At 36.8% G+C, this 20,950-nt stretch overlaps 4 protein-coding genes across 5 annotated transcripts in view; 3 read left to right on the forward strand and 1 right to left on the reverse strand.

Annotated features, from left to right (window-relative positions):
• Nucleotides 1-5,708, forward strand: part of LOC107678546 (mitochondrial antiviral-signaling protein-like) — a 25,969-nt gene extending 20,261 nt beyond the window's left edge. Inside the window, exon 7 of the transcript XR_001632947.1 lies at nt 5,696-5,708. The gene's annotated coding sequence lies outside the window, so the exon portion shown is untranslated. The remainder of the gene's footprint in view (nt 1-5,695) is intronic.
• The window catches only part of LOC107678544 (lysyl oxidase homolog 3-like), an 18,660-nt gene extending 4,802 nt beyond the window's left edge, over nt 1-13,858 (forward strand). Inside the window, exons 4-18 of one of the 2 annotated variants that reach the window (XM_016473839.1) lie at nt 215-432; nt 1,861-1,917; nt 2,608-2,682; nt 3,560-3,767; nt 3,867-4,047; nt 5,327-5,481; nt 6,634-6,804; nt 7,175-7,186; nt 7,266-7,409; nt 8,077-8,236; nt 10,632-10,875; nt 11,696-11,811; nt 11,900-12,036; nt 12,132-12,243; nt 13,513-13,858. In XM_016473839.1, the coding sequence (XP_016329325.1) occupies nt 215-432; nt 1,861-1,917; nt 2,608-2,682; nt 3,560-3,767; nt 3,867-4,047; nt 5,327-5,481; nt 6,634-6,804; nt 7,175-7,186; nt 7,266-7,409; nt 8,077-8,236; nt 10,632-10,875; nt 11,696-11,811; nt 11,900-12,036; nt 12,132-12,243; nt 13,513-13,586 (2,064 nt within the window). In that variant the 3' untranslated portion in view covers nt 13,587-13,858. The remainder of the gene's footprint in view (nt 1-214; nt 433-1,860; nt 1,918-2,607; nt 2,683-3,559; nt 3,768-3,866; nt 4,048-5,326; nt 5,482-6,633; nt 6,805-7,174; nt 7,187-7,265; nt 7,410-8,076; nt 8,237-10,631; nt 10,876-11,695; nt 11,812-11,899; nt 12,037-12,131; nt 12,244-13,512) is intronic. The other variant, XM_016473838.1, reaches the window with a different exon arrangement.
• Nucleotides 13,859-14,505: 647 nt separating this feature from the next.
• Nucleotides 14,506-18,054, forward strand: LOC107678548 (lysyl oxidase homolog 3-like). Its single transcript, XM_016473845.1, has 5 exons — nt 14,506-14,743; nt 15,564-15,679; nt 15,768-15,904; nt 16,000-16,111; nt 17,381-18,054. Exons 1-5 carry the CDS (start codon nt 14,571-14,573, stop codon nt 17,452-17,454), a joined length of 612 nt encoding a protein of 203 aa, XP_016329331.1. The 5' UTR covers nt 14,506-14,570; the 3' UTR covers nt 17,455-18,054.
• A 1,410-nt stretch (nt 18,055-19,464) lies between these two features.
• The window catches only part of LOC107678491 (serine protease HTRA2, mitochondrial-like), a 6,586-nt gene continuing 5,100 nt past the window's right edge, over nt 19,465-20,950 (reverse strand). The window contains exons 5-10 of the mRNA XM_016473771.1: nt 20,598-20,707; nt 20,412-20,444; nt 20,076-20,180; nt 19,914-19,981; nt 19,721-19,816; nt 19,465-19,630 (exon numbers count right to left, since the gene is read on the reverse strand). Of these exons, the coding sequence (XP_016329257.1) occupies nt 19,465-19,630; nt 19,721-19,816; nt 19,914-19,981; nt 20,076-20,180; nt 20,412-20,444; nt 20,598-20,707 (578 nt within the window). The remainder of the gene's footprint in view (nt 19,631-19,720; nt 19,817-19,913; nt 19,982-20,075; nt 20,181-20,411; nt 20,445-20,597; nt 20,708-20,950) is intronic.

The raw sequence follows: 20,950 nt of genomic DNA on the forward strand, positions 1-20,950 counted from the left end.
TTTTATTTCAGCTTAATTTTAAATAACAAAAATGTTTTTAATAGTTTCAGTTAACGATAACTTCCCTGATCTAACATGCAGGAAACACTTGATGACTGAGCTCTGCATCTTTAAATACACCCCCATCTCACAAGCTTCTTCACACTCTGTTTTTGTTTGACTGTCCATATGGTTTTTATTTTTTGCATCATGTGTCTCTCTGTCTCTCTCTTAGGTGCTGGTAGATGAGAATAAAGTGGAGGAGGTGCGTTTGCGTCCTGTGTTCACCATAGCCACTAAGCGGATGCCGGTCACTGAGGGGGTGGTGGAAGTCAAGAATAAGGACGGATGGGCTCAGATCTGCGATAATGGCTGGACACCCAAAAATTCACGTGTGGTTTGTGGCATGATGGGATTCCCTCACGAGAAGAAAGTCAACAAGAACTTCTACAAGTGAGCGTTCATGACATGCTTGAGAACTGGATGTAGGGTGGGAATAGATTTTATCCATCAGGAATTGATTGTGGTTGGCCATGGAAACAGTTTTACACATTTTAATATTGCTCTATTTAGACTTGTGTGTGTGTGGCATCTCACTTTACTGTGGCAGTTTAGCCACTGTGAGAGGAAATTATGTTTACTTTCTCAGTCATCTGTGAAATGCAGTTTAGCTCAGCAACATACACACAGTTTAAACCACAAACAAACATCTGGACAAGGTAACTATTGCATAGACTTAGGACATTCAAGCACACCAACTGGTAAAAAGTACACTGTAGGGGTCTCATCCCAAAATCGAGTGGAATTTTACAAGAATGTTCCACTTACAGGAACAAGCCCTGTGTAGAATACAAATGGCTTTACACACATACACTTAGACAAACCAATCAGTGAACATTTGATAATAAGAAGAAGCTAAGAGGAAGTCTTTATGCCTCTACTCAACGTCTGTCTGCATTTATTTCCCATGTGTGCTTTTATAGACTACATAAAGGTTCCAATTCTCAATCCATATCCCTATGAGTCACATACGCACCATTACCTACCCCACATTCTTGAATCACATTCTTGAAACAGTGGCACACTGTGACTGATGATGTTTCCATAACCCACTTCAGTTGTTTTTATAGTTTTTTGTGATATTTTAATGGAACCTAGGATTCCAGCATATAGTAAAAGAACCCGTTTTAATTACTGACCAGAAGGATTCTTTCTGGAAAGCTTTGACTTTATCATAGTTGGTCTGGTCAAAATAACCCATGAAATACAATCAAAATGAAATAACAAAATGTTAGTGTAAATATGGCCAAATATGATGGCTTTTTAACTAATATAATATAATAATATAAATATTAAAATATATCAACTATAACTATAATATATAAACTTTGTAATATCCAATAACGTTCTGCAATTAAAATTATAATCAAGTACTTTACATGTGCTTTAGGATGTTATTCAATACATCAAAATAAGTGTACTTCTTTGAAGCACAACAAAAGATTGTTAAAACGTATTGATTTCAAATGTAAAAGTCAAACATTTACAAAGTGCACTTTTGAAACATGTTTTAAGAAACAGTCATGAAAGTGTCTTTAAGTACACCTAAGTGGACTTTTATTTCATTTATATGAAATACACATATCTATGCTGTGAAATATACTACAAGTGCACGTTCAATACAACTAAGCACACTATTTTTTCACAAATTGTGACATTTCCGGTTTAGTAAGGGTTAAGGGAATATGGTGATGCTATACAACCTTTCTCATCTCAAACAGTGTAAACTGTCCTGAAGTTGACAGAGAGAAATAAGAGAGAGACAGTAAACAGTGTACATGTGTGTATGTGTGCTTGACCCCATTTCACTGTTTTCAACAGGCATCTCAGAAAGAGATCTGCTGAGCCAAAAGCTAAAGTTAAAGTAACAACGGCCAGGTACCATCTGAGGGAAAGAAACCAGTAGTGTTCTTTCCCTAGAGGACTCAAGCACATAGCGTGGCTTTAGTACACAACACTAATAGTGTTAGTCAACTAACTTCACTTTCCAAGCTTTAGTCAGTTATCCTTTTTGTGTGTGTGTGTGAGTGTGTCTGTCTGAAAGAGTGGTGGACGAAACATTTCCCCATGAAGAACTTATTACCATCTGTTAGTTTTACTCGCATAGATTTGAGATGAGGCTGTGCTTGTGCAAGAGTTGAAGCTTTCTGAGGGAGATATCTTGATACCCTCATACTAACACAAATCCCTCCTTGTGCTTACTGCATGTTCACCTCAGATATGTGTGCTTCTAATGTGCTGGTTTCAATGTATATAACAGGCATGGGAAAGTCAAATCACCACTAACATTTTTTTTTTTAATTGATGTGGTATTTTGTAGTTCTCATCCCAAAGTTTCTGTTACTGACACTTACAGTAATTATTATTATATATCAAATAATTATTTATTTAGGTTGTGTATCACAGCATCTTAACAGTGTTAAATCATAATTCATTTGAAAAAGACTTAGACGTTATTGTCCTCTTTCCCATGCAGCTGGTATGTATGTATGTGTGTGCATGTGCATGTTGGATGTTGCATTGGACATTTGAGTGTTTCTGAATGCTTAGTGGATGTTTGCTTTACAGGCAGGAGCCCAAAGCTAAGGCTATCACTAAAACTAGCTCTAAGCCTAAACCGGGCAAATCAGCTGCAGCTAAAAGGTAACCTTGGTAAAAAAAGAGGAAACATACATTGCCTTCTTGGCTCAGACCTTTTTAACCTTCTCATTTGTTCTCTAAATCTAAATGTCGTCAGTCAGAAAAGCTGCATTACAGGTGATTCTGGGGCCTAGACAAAACCTATAGATTATAGAAATCGGTTAAAAGACAAAGAAGCTTACCAATTCAAAAGTTTGGGGTCAGTATGATTTCTTTTTCTTTTTCTTTTTTTTTTGGAAAGAAATTAATACTTTTATTCAGCGAGGACACATTAAATGGATAACTTACAAAGATATATATTTTAAATACATTTTAAATAAAAACAAATATTCCTTTGTCATCACAGGAATAAATTACATTCAGTCATTTAGCAGACGCGACAAAAATATATATTTTATTTAATATAATATTTTAAAATAGAAAATAGTATGATGATTTTAATAATTTTAAATTGTAATAATATTTCACAATATTACTGTTTTTTATCAAGTAAATGCAGCTCTCATAAGCATAAAAGACTTTTAAAACTTTAAAAAATCGTACCGACCCCAAAACTTTGAATGGTAGTGTACAGTATGCAATTTTGTTGTCCTGTTGTGTGTCTTTGTTAAGGACATGAATGAGAATGAATGAGTTTATTAAATTACAAAATTAATATTATTCTGCTAGCATCTCCAATAGTTCCTCAAAACCAGAGGAAAAGAGTGTGTGCATTATATAAATGATGCTGATTACATGTGTGTATACAAGAATATTGCAATAGCTGTTGAGCATGTAAATATCTTTCTCAGAATAAAGGCTTGACCTGAGTATGGACCCTAATATGAAAAGGATGTGGATGTAAACATGGTCAGTGTCTCTTTCACTTCTCCTCTCACAGGCTGTATGCTGAACGGCAGAAGAATCACTTCCTGGTTCATTCAGTGGCATGCTTAGGCACAGAAGTGCACTTGGCTGCGTGTCCTCTAGAGTTTAACTATGGCAATGCCACAGAGTCGTGTCCTGGAGGAATGCCTGCTGTGGTCAGCTGTGTGCCTGGTCCACTGTACGCACAGAGCACTGCTATGAGGAAGAAACTCAAGATGCAGGTATATAGTATGTAGGTAACTTGTGTAAGTTTAGATTAGTTTATGTATACGTTTATGTACTTGTATTAACTGTTTCTTCCTCTCTTTGTTTCTCATCAGTCTACTGTACGGCTGAAGGGTGGAGCAAAATATGGTGAGGGCCGTGTCGAGGTTTTGAAGGGCAGTGAATGGGGGACGATTTGTGATGATCGCTGGAACCTGCTCTCTGCCAGTGTTGTATGCAGAGAACTGGGCTTCGGCTCTGCCAAAGAAGCCCTCACAGGTGCCCGCATGGGACAAGGTGAGATTGCAAAAGAGAGACAAAACAAATTAGGGGATAGATGGATGGATGTAATGGAAAAATACAGAATTTTAAGAGAAAGTAAAATTGCCCTCATTGCCCAGATTTTTGCCCCAATTTGCAGTTTGGAGTCAATGCTAGTTGCTGAAAGTTATAGCCAGTCTGCAGATTTTAGGAAGTCAGATTTCATAAAAAAATCGCATACTGTATGATGGGCACATACTTTTTAGCTTCAGACTAAGGTTCTTTGGATTGGATTGGATATACTTTATTATACCTGTGTAGCGAATCAGCTCATGGGGAAATATGAATAATTAATCATAACTAGTTATAATTAATTATAAATATTTAGATCCGCTGTAGATATTTACTTGACCTCTCAGGGTCAACTGTCTGTCAATTCTAAGAACGTTAATTTCCTGATTAAGGTAAATAACTTTCTTACTGTACAGTTCTACAGAGAGCCTGTAGCATAAATCGGCATGATTAAGGGACTCCAGTTATGAGCAAACAATGAACAACGTCAAGTGTGATACAAGTAAGACTTTATTAACTACATAGACACTTAAACTAGTCTAACATACTACAAATGAAAAATGGTGTGTCTGATTGGTCCAGACGCTACACCTGTTAGGAAAATTTGTCTTGGACACACAGCTGGCAAACACAAAAAACATACAGTACAGACATACAACATCATAAGAAAAAAAGAACAATTCCGTTAAAATGCAGAGTTCAAGAAAGGGAGGATATCCAGTCGGAGGATTTCAAACGTGTTTGATATTTTGGAACACATTGTTTTTTATGTGTCATGCATCTGCTAGCAATAAAGCGCATATTTATGTGAGTGTGTTGTGTTCAGAACGACTTGAAAGTCTGGTGAAAGTGTGTGATTCTTTGAAAAGTCATGTAGTGTATTCCAGTACAGTGGCACCAAAAGTATTTAAATACGCTTGAAAAAGTTAAATTTAAAGGATAGTTCACGCACAAATGAATATTTAGTCATCATTTACTCACCCTTGTGTCGTTTCAAACTTGTATGACTTTCTTTCTACTATAGAACAGAAAAAAAGGTATTTTGAAGAATGATGGTAACCAATCAGTTTGAGTTTCCATTGACTTCCATTGTCAATTTTTTGTCCGGTAAAAGTCAATGGGAACCGAAACTGTGTGGTAGTTTTTAGGGCTAATGTCTTTGTATGAATAAAGTTGTTAGTTGGACACTTTTATGTATTTTTAGCTGTGCCAGTATGGATTTCGCTTCTGTGTTTTGTCTCAGGGTTGGGGCCTATCTATATGAATGAGGTGCAGTGCACAGGACATGAGCGCTCTCTGTGGAACTGCCGCTATAAAAACATCACTGCTGAGGACTGCAAACACACCGAAGACGCTTCACTCCGCTGTAATGTCCCATATATGGGCTATGAGAAGACGGTCAGAGCATACTCACACTCATAACATTTCTTTTTATGTGTTGATTTTATGTTACTTAACACATAGGTCATTTATATGTCATTCAGTGACTCGATATGACATTCATTTGCATATATTGCTTGTTTCTCAATTCAAGGAGAACATGGCAATGATCAAATGAATTACATTTACATTATTTAGCAGACGCTTTTATCCAAAGCTACTTACAGTTGAGGAATATATTCAATTACAACTGAATGAATGATGTTGTGCTCCGTATTCATTTTGGCTGAAAATGGATGACTGGAAATATTGGGTATCATTGTCTGTATCAAGAGACAATTACTGGAATTAATTAATCATCTGTTGTGATTTATTATGATTGATCGCAACAGATGTAACATACTTTAACCATTATGCACCTACTGCAGGAAAACTTATATGCATGTTGAAGACACCGTTGAAGACACAGACTCTCATGAAAGAATCCTGAAAAATTGTATTATGGTGTCCACAAATATATGAAGCAGCACAAATGTTTACAACACTATTAATAATAAATGTTTCTTGAGCAGCAAATCAGCATATTAAATGATTTCTGAAAGATCACCAATAGGAATAAATTATATTTTAAAATATATTCAAATAGAAAACTGTTATTTTAAATCATAATAGTATTTCACAGTATTACTTTTTACTGTATTTTTCATCAAATAAATGCAGCCTGTGTGAGCCTAAGATACTTTCTATCAAAAATATTTAAAAATCCTTCTGACCCCAAGCTTTTGAACAGTAATGTACATTCAAACAAGGTAGATTTTAACTCAAAAGTTGAACTGTTCTCAGTACAAGAATATAATTTTTTTAATACATATTTCTATTTTTGTTGCCCAAAACAATGGTAAGGTAGTTTAATTGGTTACCATTAACATCATAGCGGTTTCATAATTATTTTACTGCTTAAATTTACCCCACATAATGTGACAACCCTACTATGTATCTTTCCTTTCTTTGACAGTTTTTTTGTAGCCAAAACTGACTTTTGAAATAAATGAACAAAAAACACCTCAAGAAACATTCTTTAGAGTAAGAATTGTGACAATTAGCCCCGATCTCCCCTATAATCTAGTTGAACTCCCTCTTACCCCTCGTTCCTGGTTGTGCCCTGCTCAGGTGCGCATCTTAGGGGGGCGATCTCGCTACGAGGGCCGTGTGGAGGTGTTACGTACTGAGACTAACGAGACACTGCGCTGGGGTCTGATCTGTGGAGAAGGCTGGGGTACTGAGGAGGCCATGGTTGTGTGCAGGCAGCTGGGCCTCGGGTACGCCAACCATGGCCTACAAGTAGGATTCTTACAGTAACAGCAACACACACTTGCATGCTAACAATGCCTTGAACTTTCTGCTGCCATCGAAAAAATCAGATGGTGCTGGCTTACACACTCCCACATACATATTCAAAGCCTTGAACTTTGAAAACGCACCACATGAGTCAGTGCATGTAGTACAGGGATGGACAGAAATAAACCTGCTGAAAAGATCAGTCAGCTCAAGTTTTGCTACTGAACAGCTTCGTTATACTACAGTAGCTAGACCAGCACCAAACTAGTACTAGTTTTTGCTTTTATAAATTCTGTAGAATCAAACCCATGGAATTTCGGGTCAAATCTGATCGTGTGCGTTTTATAAATGAGGCTCCTGGTCTCCTCAGCAGGGTCGTCTTTCTGTGTATGTGGGTAAGCAGCGAATGGCAGGAGACAGATGGGTGAGCGGGGTAAGATGTGAGTGTATTTGACGTAGCGTAGGTTGGGCACTCACAGTATGAAGGGCGAGTGGAGGTGCGGGTGGGGCAGTGGTGGGGCAGTGTATGCAGTGAGGGCTGGACCACCAAAGAGGCCATGGTGGCATGCAGGCAGCTAGGGCTAGGGTTCAGCATGCATGCTATTACAGTGAGTACATGACGTACACACATGCTCGCGGACGCAGCTCTATTCTTTCACCAGGAATGTTTTTTAGGCAACGTGAATGTTTAGGAATATGATATTTCTTGTAAAATAGTTTTTTATTTTTTCAGGAGTGAGCACTTTTGTGGTAACTATATACACTATCAAACAGCCATTTGGTTGCTTTACCCTTTTTTATCAATAATAGTTATATTTGATATATACTTTATGTATGTAAATATATACATAGATAGATAGATAGATAGATAGATATACTGTATATATATATATATATGCACTACATATATTTTTTTTTTGATTTTGGGTGAAGTGTGACCTGTGAAAGAAATTCATATATGTGAAAGGTATTCATATGTTTTCTCCCCAAATTCTCATTACCGTAATACAAAAATAAATAAACAAACAATCAAATAAATAAATACATAAAAAAAAACATAGTATCATTTCTTATTTTCTTTTACTTTTTTATTTTGGGGTGAAGTGTGGCCTGGTCATGTTTTACCCCAAAATAAATAAATTATAGGATTTTTATTTTTACGACCAAGTTTTTTGCGTTGTGACATTATTTTCATGGCAATTGAGTTTCATTCTCTTCATAGTAAACTACTTATCACTGTCTGTCTGTGTTTGTTTGTTTTGCGTGTTTGCTAAGGAAACGTGGTATTGGGACAGCAGTAACGTGACAGAGATGGTTATGAGTGGAGTGAAATGTACAGGAGATGAGATGTCTCTCAGCCAGTGCCAACACCACAGAACCGTCAACTGCCAGAAAGCAGCCGCACGATTCTCAGCAGGAGTCATCTGTTCAGAAAGTGAGTAACCTTACTCATATACACACACAGATACAAAGAATACATAGAATTTGATAGGCTGATATTAAGCTGGTATTTAGTCCAACAGCACTAGGACTTTTCACTGACTGTAGCACTTTGCCTGTGTTTGTGCGTTTCAGATAGATTGTCAGTCTTTGTATTAGTGGTGGGGATTTTTCAGTGAGACTTTTGCAGGTTATGTTTATGCAAGTGACTGTCTTTATAAGTGTCACTGAATCATTTATTCAACTGATTTGGTTAACAACACTGATTCATTCAGGAATGAATTCTCTGAAGTGACTCTGCACCTGAATATGCCTACGAACCTATAGTAGATGAAAAACAGTATGTGAAAAGAGTAGTTGTGTCCAAATTCATAGTATTAAAAAAGCAGTAGGAAAACAATACCTGCATGACGTACTACTTCTGGCGAGATCCAATGGACACATTACAATCCCATAAGACCAGGGGAGTAAATCTTGTCATGTTGTCATTCGGGTTTCATTCATAATATCTATATATAAAACATACTTCTTAAAAGATTTCAAAGTAGGTTCTTCGGCAAATGTAGTACCTACTCAGACAGTACTGTCTTTATAAGTGAGTCACTGAAACATTCACTCAACTGATTTGTTTAAAACCCCTCATTTTACTCAAGAAACACCACTACTGTGTTGTGCTCAGAAATGAATATTAATACTGTTTTGGCTTTGTTTGGAACCATTTTTGTTAGCTCTGGAAAAAAATAGCGAAAAATTGTGTCCCAAATGATGCCCTATACACTAGGCACTTATACTTTACAATATGTACTCTACCCTCTGTTGTATGACACTTCTACACTTTTTTTCTGTTAACCAAGTGTCATCCAAGCACTTGCAGTTTTTCTTTTTGGAATTTTCAGTGTGAACACACTACTCGCACTATTTATGCTAAAATGGCATAGAATAATGCATAAGTATGTGAATTGGGACGCAGCTAAAGTAATTGGCAATATTGTGTTTAAAATGTAGGTCACTCAGTATTAACTTGTTTATAGAACTGCTGTATAAAAGCAATATCATACTCAGAATCTAGTACATAGTCTAGTGTATTCAGTCAAAACACAGGGCTTGAATTTCGGCATGGGATTGCGCATAATTTTACTGATCCCCGCAGTTTCCGCGCTTGAAACGTGGGAAATTCCCACAAATATTTCAGAGTGAAAGATGCTCAGGACAGATGACAGAATGTATCATTTGCACGTGCTTTTGAGTCTTACAATTTTAAACATTCAAGTGCTCAATTCAGTACTTGCTCGCTCTCTGTGAGACCCCTTTCTGTGAGCTCACACCCAAAGCGCGCGCACATAGAGCCACATCTGACTGCAGAATTAAGTTGTGTTGCTCCTTATTGCGTGTAAACTGCCAAATACATACAAAATTGTCAAAATGCCTGTCTTGATGAGTATTCACGTAAACAGTCGATTTATACTAAACATTGTCGGTATACAGGCTATTAAATGAATGTAAACAGCTGAGAAACAAAACTTGTGTAACAGTTAGATCCGTGCATGAGGTCTTAAAGAGACAGCAACCTAAATAAACCTGCTGCTGTCTGTGTCATTAATGTTTAGTTATACATCGAAGACTAACCAGTGTTATTTTAAAGTTAAATAGATTATTCAGTTTCTGTGGTATTTCTGTACCTAAATATTACTGTTATATGTTATACCTAAACTTAAAGCACAGTTAATTTTAGTTGTATCTAGTTATTGTATTTGTTTGTGCCATTGCCCATTGCTTATCTATTCTTATTTTATTACTGACTCTTTACTTGTGTTCTTTTTAAGTATCTTCCTCACAATAGAAATATGAATCAACAACATTATTCACAAATACACTGGGTGATTTAGGCATTTAGGTTGAATTATGGTAGTTTAAAAATATGTCTAAAAAAATACCCTCCCCCCCATTTTCCAAAACAAAATTCAGGCCCTGAAACAGTATAAGAGTTTTGCGAAAGTTATTCATATTACTTTTATGATGACTGGAATTCTCACCTCTCAGACGGTCAGTCTGCTGCTGATGGTAGATCTAGAGCTGTGGTCAGTCTGCTGTTTATCTTTTTCTGAGAACTGGCCTGTAATTAGTGAACCTCACATGGCAAAGGCTTGACTTCAAATGACTTACACCTGTCTGGATTATGTATACAAATGAGACAACATATCATTTTCTCAACTGTTGTACGTTGAGCAAAACTGTTTGTTCAGACATTAAAACCTCAGACATCCAGTTCAGTGACCAACATGCAATGTCAAAATAGAAACAAAAATATAAATCAAATTCCAGGGCCAAGACTATATTTTTTCTTTGAACTTTCATTTGGCATCTTAATATGTACATTTTTCTTCCCCCAGCTGCATCTGATCTAGTGCTGAATGCACCGCTAGTGCAGCAGACGACGTATATAGAGGACCGGCCGTTACACATGCTGTACTGTGCAGCAGAGGAGGACTGTCTGTCCAAGAGCGCCGCTAAAGCTAACTGGCCTTACGGTCATCGCCGCCTGCTCCGCTTCTCCTCACAGATACACAACATCGGACGGGCTGACTTCAGGCCCAAAGCAGGCCGTCACTCATGGGTCTGGCACGCATGTCACGGGTAACCATACTGTTATTAAATCATTTTTTTATTCCTGTGTTGTGTTGAAAATCTGGGTACACTTTTTGTGTTGCTGGTCAAATTGAGCCCACTGGTTTTCATGCAGTTCACCAAAAATCAAAACTAAGAAAAAAACAAAGATTAATGTAAAAATCAGAAAACCTCTATTGTAGCTTGTCAGAGACTAAAAAAATATAAAATATAAGAAAATATGAACTCCTATTGTGTTACAAAAATAGTTCCTACCTTTGTTTTAGAGGCCAGTTTCCCCTACGAAAATGAACCATGGTTTTACCACAAATAAAACCAAAAAAACATGGTTACTATAGTTAAACCATGGTAAGCACAAATTAACCATAGTTGTTTAACCATAGTATTTGTAGTAAAAATAAAAAAAACATGGTTACACTTTTACTACAATACAATCATGGTTAATTTTCATATGGGTTGACTCAAAATTGTGTCTCTTTTTTGCCTGACTCTTTTGCTTTCAGTGTTGATTTTTTGTGACTTGCATGGAAACCAATTGGGAGTAATCTTTACTCCTACACAATCAATGTAACCACTGTAAATTTGTATAGTCTTTCCAAAACATGTCTACGTGTTGCAAATTTGCATACACATTCATGACCCTAAATGAGAAAAAAATCTAAAAATTTCAAGAAGATAAATTGTAAATTAACAACAATAAATTGTTCAACCAGCGTTTCAAGCGGTTTAAAAAAATCGAATGTAGGTCAAATGGGACCCGCAACATAATCGTATTATTTCTGACCAGTTTTTAGACAAGCAGATGATTTATGTGTGTGTGATTCCACAGGCATTATCATAGTATGGACATCTTCACACACTATGACCTGATGTCTGCCAATGGCACTAAAGTGGCAGAAGGACACAAAGCCAGCTTCTGCCTGGAGGACACAGATTGTGATGAAGGTAAATCACTCATCCAAATACACATTTACAGTCAGTTCTGTTCAGTAGGACATATTTTCACTTGTGTAAATATCTGTGTTTATTCTAGGTGTTTCCAAGAGATATGAGTGTGCTAACTTTGGTGAGCAGGGCATCACAGTGGGATGCTGGGATTTGTATCGCCATGACATTGATTGCCAGTGGATCGATATTACTGATGTCAAACCAGGAAATTATATCCTTCAGGTCCGAGAATGGGTGCAGACGATTGTCCCCAGTCACCAAAAACATGTATTCTATTGATTTAAGAGGATTTAGACTTGTTTTTGCTTCTTTTCCAGGTTGTGATAAATCCTAACTATGAGGTTGCCGAGAGTGACTTCACAAACAATGCCATGAAATGTAACTGCAAATATGATGGCCACAGGATCTGGGTCCATAACTGCCATATTGGTGAGACATGAATACAAAGCTTTAAAGAAATAGTTAACCCAAAAATGAAAATTTCCTGAACTCTCAGGCCTTCCGAGATGTAGAAATGTATTATTACATCACTTGCTCACCAGTGGATCCACTGCAGTGAATGGGTGCCGTCAGAATGAGAGTTCAAACAGCTGATAAAAACATCACAATAATCCACAAATAATCCACGACTCCAGTCATTGAATTGAAAAGCCACTTTTTAGTAATAAACAAATTCATCAAGTCGTTTTAAACTTCAAAACATTGCTTCCAGCTAAAATACTGAGTCCTCTATGCATAATACTGCTTTCTCCAGTGAAAAAGTTGTCTCTTCTGAATCAGGAGAGTAAATATGCACAGATCACGTATCATTTACAAGCGAAAACAGACCAAAACTGTTCTAAACAAATATGTCGGTGAATTTTGATGTGAGATGACAACAGGGAATGGACTTTTCCCCCTGGAGAACATGTCATTATGTATCATGGACTTATTATTTGGCCAGAATCAATGGTTTAAAGTTAAAATGCCTTAATGATGGATTTGTTTCTTACAAACGTGCAACCTTTTAATTCACAAGACATTAATTGATTGACTGGAGTCGTGTGGATTATTGTGATGTTTCTATCAGCTGTTTGGACTCTCGTTCTGACGGCACCCATTCACTGCAGAGGATCCACTGGTGAGCAAGTGATGTAGTGCTAAATTTCTCCAAATCTGTTCTGATATAGAAATAAACTCATCTACACCTTGGTTGGCTTGAGGGTGAATACATTTTCAGTAAGTGTTCATTTTTGGGTGAAAATAGTTAGAGAATGTCTATGTTCGGAATGGAATACATACTGTAAGAAAACAGAATTATGCAACCATAAACAGTAGTAAGTTACATTCTAGTCACATGATCTGACATGGTGCGGGGACATTGCATGCTGCAATTAAATAAATCATCTTGGAATTAAAAACTCATTTTACATTTAATCCTGTTTTTCCACAAACTTTCTTGGCAGTCTGAACAAATAATGATTCAAGAAAAAAGATGATATTAGCTGATATTAATTCCAGTTCATTTAAGTGTGTACCATACTCTGTTAAATAGTAAATAATCCAGGTAGTAAATAATTCTGTGCATACAGAAAAAAAATTACATTTTATGCACAATTTACGTATTATATACTGCAGAAACAGTAAGAGTACATTAGGGTAGTGCTTCCATTCAGTGTCAAATACTGAAAGATTTATTTGCTCTTGTCTTTATTTCAGGTGATGCTTTCAGTGAGGAGGCTGAGAAGAAGTTTGAGAAATACCCTGGACAACTTAACAACCAGATCTCATAATCTTATCACCAGATTGATATAATTAGCAAATTGGGACAATCTAATATGTCAGTTAATCCAGAGTAAAATATTTATTAATTCAAACCAGCCATAAACTAAGTAACTTCTCACATTGCAATTACAGAAATCCTAAAATCTACAATATCCAATGTTTTTACGCCAAGAGTATAACTGTACTGACATAACCTGTAATTTTTTATAAAAAAAGATCTCCCAAAAAAAAAAAACACTCTTAGCCACTGAGTCTGGCTTAAGTAGTGTGAGGATTAGATGTAAATGAACATCATTGCTTGTCATTTATCTATTCTTATTTTATTACTGACTCTTTACTTGTGTTCTTTTTAAGTATCTTCCTCACAATAGAAATATGAATCAACAACATTATTCACAAATACACTGGGTGATTTAGGCATTTAGGTTGAATTATGGTAGTTTAAAAATATGTCTAAAAAAATACCCTCCCCCCCATTTTCCAAAACAAAATTCAGGCCCTGAAACAGTATAAGAGTTTTGCGAAAGTTATTCATATTACTTTTATGATGACTGGAATTCTCACCTCTCAGACGGTCAGTCTGCTGCTGATGGTAGATCTAGAGCTGTGGTCAGTCTGCTGTTTATCTTTTTCTGAGAACTGGCCTGTAATTAGTGAACCTCACATGGCAAAGGCTTGACTTCAAATGACTTACACCTGTCTGGATTATGTATACAAATGAGACAACATATCATTTTCTCAACTGTTGTACGTTGAGCAAAACTGTTTGTTCAGACATTAAAACCTCAGACATCCAGTTCAGTGACCAACATGCAATGTCAAAATAGAAACAAAAATATAAATCAAATTCCAGGGCCAAGACTATATTTTTTCTTTGAACTTTCATTTGGCATCTTAATATGTACATTTTTCTTCCCCCAGCTGCATCTGATCTAGTGCTGAATGCACCGCTAGTGCAGCAGACGACGTATATAGAGGACCGGCCGTTACACATGCTGTACTGTGCAGCAGAGGAGGACTGTCTGTCCAAGAGCGCCGCTAAAGCTAACTGGCCTTACGGTCATCGCCGCCTGCTCCGCTTCTCCTCACAGATACACAACATCGGACGGGCTGACTTCAGGCCCAAAGCAGGCCGTCACTCATGGGTCTGGCACGCATGTCACGGGTAACCATACTGTTATTAAATCATTTTTTTATTCCTGTGTTGTGTTGAAAATCTGGGTACACTTTTTGTGTTGCTGGTCAAATTGAGCCCACTGGTTTTCATGCAGTTCACCAAAAATCAAAACTAAGAAAAAAACAAAGATTAATGTAAAAATCAGAAAACCTCTATTGTAGCTTGTCAGAGACTAAAAAAATATAAAATATAAGAAAATATGAACTCCTATTGTGTTACAAAAATAGTTCCTACCTTTGTTTTAGAGGCCAGTTTCCCCTACGAAAATGAACCATGGTTTTACCACAAATAAAACCAAAAAAACATGGTTACTATAGTTAAACCATGGTAAGCACAAATTAACCATAGTTGTTTAACCATAGTATTTGTAGTAAAAATAAAAAAAACATGGTTACACTTTTACTACAATACAATCATGGTTAATTTTCATATGGGTTGACTCAAAATTGTGTCTCTTTTTTGCCTGACTCTTTTGCTTTCAGTGTTGATTTTTTGTGACTTGCATGGAAACCAATTGGGAGTAATCTTTACTCCTACACAATCAATGTAACCACTGTAAATTTGTATAGTCTTTCCAAAACATGTCTACGTGTTGCAAATTTGCATACACATTCATGACCCTAAATGAGAAAAAAATCAAAAAATTTCAAGAAGATAAATTGTAAATTAACAACAATAAATTGTTCAACCAGCGTTTCAAGCGGTTTAAAAAAATCGAATGTAGGTCAAATGGGACCCGCAACATAATCGTATTATTTCTGACCAGTTTTTAGACAAGCAGATGATTTATGTGTGTGTGATTCCACAGGCATTATCATAGTATGGACATCTTCACACACTATGACCTGATGTCTGCCAATGGCACTAAAGTGGCAGAAGGACACAAAGCCAGCTTCTGCCTGGAGGACACAGATTGTGATGAAGGTAAATCACTCATCCAAATACACATTTACAGTCAGTTCTGTTCAGTAGGACATATTTTCACTTGTGTAAATATCTGTGTTTATTCTAGGTGTTTCCAAGAGATATGAGTGTGCTAACTTTGGTGAGCAGGGCATCACAGTGGGATGCTGGGATTTGTATCGCCATGACATTGATTGCCAGTGGATCGATATTACTGATGTCAAACCAGGAAATTATATCCTTCAGGTCCGAGAATGGGTGCAGACGATTGTCCCCAGTCACCAAAAACATGTATTCTATTGATTTAAGAGGATTTAGACTTGTTTTTGCTTCTTTTCCAGGTTGTGATAAATCCTAACTATGAGGTTGCCGAGAGTGACTTCACAAACAATGCCATGAAATGTAACTGCAAATATGATGGCCACAGGATCTGGGTCCATAACTGCCATATTGGTGAGACATGAATACAAAGCTTTAAAGAAATAGTTAACCCAAAAATGAAAATTTCCTGAACTCTCAGGCCTTCCGAGATGTAGAAATGTATTATTACATCACTTGCTCACCAGTGGATCCACTGCAGTGAATGGGTGCCGTCAGAATGAGAGTTCAAACAGCTGATAAAAACATCACAATAATCCACAAATAATCCACGACTCCAGTCATTGAATTGAAAAGCCACTTTTTAGTAATAAACAAATTCATCAAGTCGTTTTAAACTTCAAAACATTGCTTCCAGCTAAAATACTGAGTCCTCTATGCATAATACTGCTTTCTCCAGTGAAAAAGTTGTCTCTTCTGAATCAGGAGAGTAAATATGCACAGATCACGTATCATTTACAAGCGAAAACAGACCAAAACTGTTCTAAACAAATATGTCGGTGAATTTTGATGTGAGATGACAACAGGGAATGGACTTTTCCCCCTGGAGAACATGTCATTATGTATCATGGACTTATTATTTGGCCAGAATCAATGGTTTAAAGTTAAAATGCCTTAATGATGGATTTGTTTCTTACAAACGTGCAACCTTTTAATTCACAAGACATTAATTGATTGACTGGAGTCGTGTGGATTATTGTGATGTTTCTATCAGCTGTTTGGACTCTCGTTCTGACGGCACCCATTCACTGCAGAGGATCCACTGGTGAGCAAGTGATGTAGTGCTAAATTTCTCCAAATCTGTTCTGATATAGAAATAAACTCATCTACACCTTGGTTGGCTTGAGGGTGAATACATTTTCAGTAAGTGTTCATTTTTGGGTGAAAATAGTTAGAGAATGTCTATGTTCGGAATGGAATACATACTGTAAGAAAACAGAATTATGCAACCATAAACAGTAGTAAGTTACATTCTAGTCACATGATCTGACATGGTGCGGGGACATTGCATGCTGCAATTAAATAAATCATCTTGGAATTAAAAACTCATTTTACATTTAATCCTGTTTTTCCACAAACTTTCTTGGCAGTCTGAACAAATAATGATTCAAGAAAAAAGATGATATTAGCTGATATTAATTCCAGTTCATTTAAGTGTGTACCATACTCTGTTAAATAGTAAATAATCCAGGTAGTAAATAATTCTGTGCATACAGAAAAAAAATTACATTTTATGCACAATTTACGTATTATATACTGCAGAAACAGTAAGAGTACATTAGGGTAGTGCTTCCATTCAGTGTCAAATACTGAAAGATTTATTTGCTCTTGTCTTTATTTCAGGTGATGCTTTCAGTGAGGAGGCTGAGAAGAAGTTTGAGAAATACCCTGGACAACTTAACAACCAGATCTCATAATCTTATCACCAGATTGATATAATTAGCAAATTGGGACAATCTAATATGTCAGTTAATCCAGAGTAAAATATTTATTAATTCAAACCAGCCATAAACTAAGTAACTTCTCACATTGCAATTACAGAAATCCTAAAATCTACAATATCCAATGTTTTTACGCCAAGAGTATAACTGTACTGACATAACCTGTAATTTTTTATAAAAAAAGATCTCCCAAAAAAAAAAACACTCTTAGCCACTGAGTCTGGCTTAAGTAGTGTGAGGATTAGATGTAAATGAACATTTGTCAGGCTGTGCAGTTGTACTGCCTGTCGTATGTGTTTACAGTGCAATCAGGTGCTTATTTTCTTAAAGGTTTAAAAAGCCTTGTTGATGCATCACGCAGCCCGTGTGCTGCTGTCTCTGTGAGTTAAAAGTACTTGAATGTTTTGTACTCCAGATGAGCATTCGTGTTTAAAAGCTGTTGCAAAGTGTGAATGTATATTATGCTTCAAAGCTCTGACTCAACTCCTATTTTACTTTCAAATGGTCTTTCATGTATGACTTGTTAAAGCTTCAGTGACGTTTTTTACACGCTGTCATAGATTTGTCTTTTTACTGAACTAGTTATGCATTTGTGTGTTCAGTTACAGTAAAATTAACATTTCATGTGAAACTGTTAAAGATGAAAATAAAGTGTTATTTAAAGTTGTAATACAAATCATTTCAAGTTTCATGACCCATTAAACAAATAAATGGTCATAATAAATGATCAGTCATGACTCAAGTTATATTACAAAGGCCTCTGCTTAACACTCATAAAGATGAAAATCTGGAGAAGCCAAAACAGCTATACAGTGCCTTTTAAATATTTTTGTCTCAATCTTATTTTGTTCCACTAATGCATAGCAACTACCCAGAACACCCTAGCAACTGCATAGCAAACTGAATTATTTGAAAATTCAAACATATTGTTCGTCACTCGTGTAAACAAGTAACGATTTGCCTCCAATTTTGGGCTTTTGTCGGCGATCTTCAACTGTTGGCGAGCGCTAAATCAGGGCTAAATGAGTATAATGTGTGGTTGTTGCTGGTAGCCATTGACTTCCATAGTATGGGGAAAAAAAATCCTATGGAAGTCAAAGGCTACCGGCAACTGTTTGGTAACCAACATTCTTCAAAATATCTTATTTTTTGTTCAACAGAAGAAAGAAACTCTTTACAGGTTTGGAACAACTTGATGGGAGTAAATGATGGCAACATTTTCATATTTGGGTCAGCTATCCCTTTAAATATCTAGACTTGTCTGCAGTCCAAGTCCTGTAGGCTACAGTCTGAAATGTGTTTTGACCGGAACAGACATCGCTTATGACAGACAGTTGTGTAACGTGAAAAGAACAGCAATCAGACGACTTCTGAAAAAATAATGTAGTCTAGTATGTGGGCGGATTAACAAAATGATATTCATTTTTAAGATGAAAGTGTACTTCGTCACGTTTTCTGAAAGCACTGTGATTATATAATGATGATCCAAAAATGTTGATATTCCAATGTTTTATTGTGAAGTCACAGCTGTTTTAAACATGTATTAAAATACACTGAATACAAAAAAACCCTGCAATGTTGGAATAACAGCACCCACTTTTATTATGGTAGCCAAATGTTCATTCATCTCAAGACAAACTGTTTAACTCAAATATTTAGTGGTATTCCTTCAAAAACAATACTGATACAGTGTAGTTTGAGAGGACACACTGACAATTATCCAGTGTAATGCTCAAAATCATCCACACTAATTCACACACTTCCAAAAAAAAAAAAGGGCACAAACTGCACAATTAAAACATTTCGACTACATGAGTTTCCAGCCTTCATACTATACTGTTCAGCCCTTTACGTGATTACCTTCTTAAACATCTCCAACTATGATAATTTCTCACATTCATTCTCAAATCATCTCTCGCTTCTCATTTCTCACTCAGCCAAACCATTTCTTACTCTGTTACTTATATGCTTAAGCTTCACGTGGCATCACTCCGTGTATTCAGGGGTCATATGCAGAATGAGGAGGTCGGCCCCCCGCCGGACCACCACGTTTAAGCTGTCGCTTGTTCTCACAGCGTTATAGATCTCCTCTGACGTGTTCACCTTTGACCCGTTTATCTCAACAATAACATCCCCAGGTTTCATTCCAGCTCTGTGAAACAGAAAACAGGAAATGACATCAACAATAGGAGGCCTCTATCAACAAACCACAGCACTGTGGGGTCAGAGCAGTGCTGCTTACCTATTGGCTGGAGATCCTATAATAACACGGTGGATGAGAACTCCATGAGAAACATCAGGAAAGGACCTGCCATGCGTCTTCAGCACTTCGATTATACTGAAGAGGCAAAAACACCATTTAAAATAAATTTAAAAAATACTCGGTGACCATCTCACACACATTTAGGGTCTGGTATCAAAACACAGATTGGCACCTGGGGGTCAAAGTCAGCATCATCACTCCAATGTAACGCCGTTTTGATCCTGATTCTCCAAACCAGGACTCTGAAAACAGCCGATACACATCCATCAGCGACCTCGATACAAATGATGTCACTAACAAGATGAGATGCTGTGAGGTCAAGGGTCATTCTTACTCTGTCTGCTGCACGCTCAAGGAAGAGGCGGACTCTGTCTGAGGGAATAGCGAAGGAAATCCCCGCAGTCACTTTCATGGTATCAATGCCGATGACCTCACCATCCTGAAGGTTACAAACATGACACGGTAGTTCGTATCACATGCATTACATCATGCTAACTTGACCAATCAGGTTCTCAATTAGATTGATCAGGTAGACAGATTTGTACTTCTGTTATTAGTCAAATGAGCTGTAAATGAAATCTGATGTGCAAAATTAAACACCTCAACTTCCTTGTTTCTAAAGCCAAAATGTACTAGCAGTATGTTGTGTAAATGTCAGTCAGTGACTCACCAGGTTTATAAGGGGACCTCCTGAATTTCCAAACTGTAAAATAGAAATTAACTATTGAGTGATGCAATATATGAATTATTTGATAAATGAAATGAAGCAACATACTAATATAGCTGTAATGACACAAATATAGCAATAACATGCAATTACATCCAAATTCTCCAAAGTCATTTCCTGTGCTCTTACATCTTTGGTAGCATCAGTCTGGATGTAGTCAATATTGGAGTTGGACAGGCCCAGTTCTCTACTTCCTCTCTGGGTGGAGCTGACGATTCCAGATGTGATTTTGTTTTTAAAGGGGTCATATGATGCTGCTAAAAAGAACAGTATTTGGTGTATTTGGTGTAATGAGGTTTAAGGTTCAAAAACACATTATTTTCCACATACTGTACATTATTGTTTCTCCTCTATGCCCCACCTTTCTGAAACGCGTCGATTTTTACAAAGCTCATCGGTCTGAAAAGCGAGGTGTGCTGTGATTGGCCAGCTATCCAGTGCGTTGTGATTGGCCGAATACCTCAAGCGTGTGACGGAAATGT

This window comes from Sinocyclocheilus anshuiensis, unplaced genomic scaffold, assembly GCF_001515605.1.
Source record: "Sinocyclocheilus anshuiensis isolate Anshui unplaced genomic scaffold, SAMN03320099.WGS_v1.1 scaffold536, whole genome shotgun sequence".
NCBI lineage: Eukaryota > Metazoa > Chordata > Actinopteri > Cypriniformes > Cyprinidae > Sinocyclocheilus > Sinocyclocheilus anshuiensis.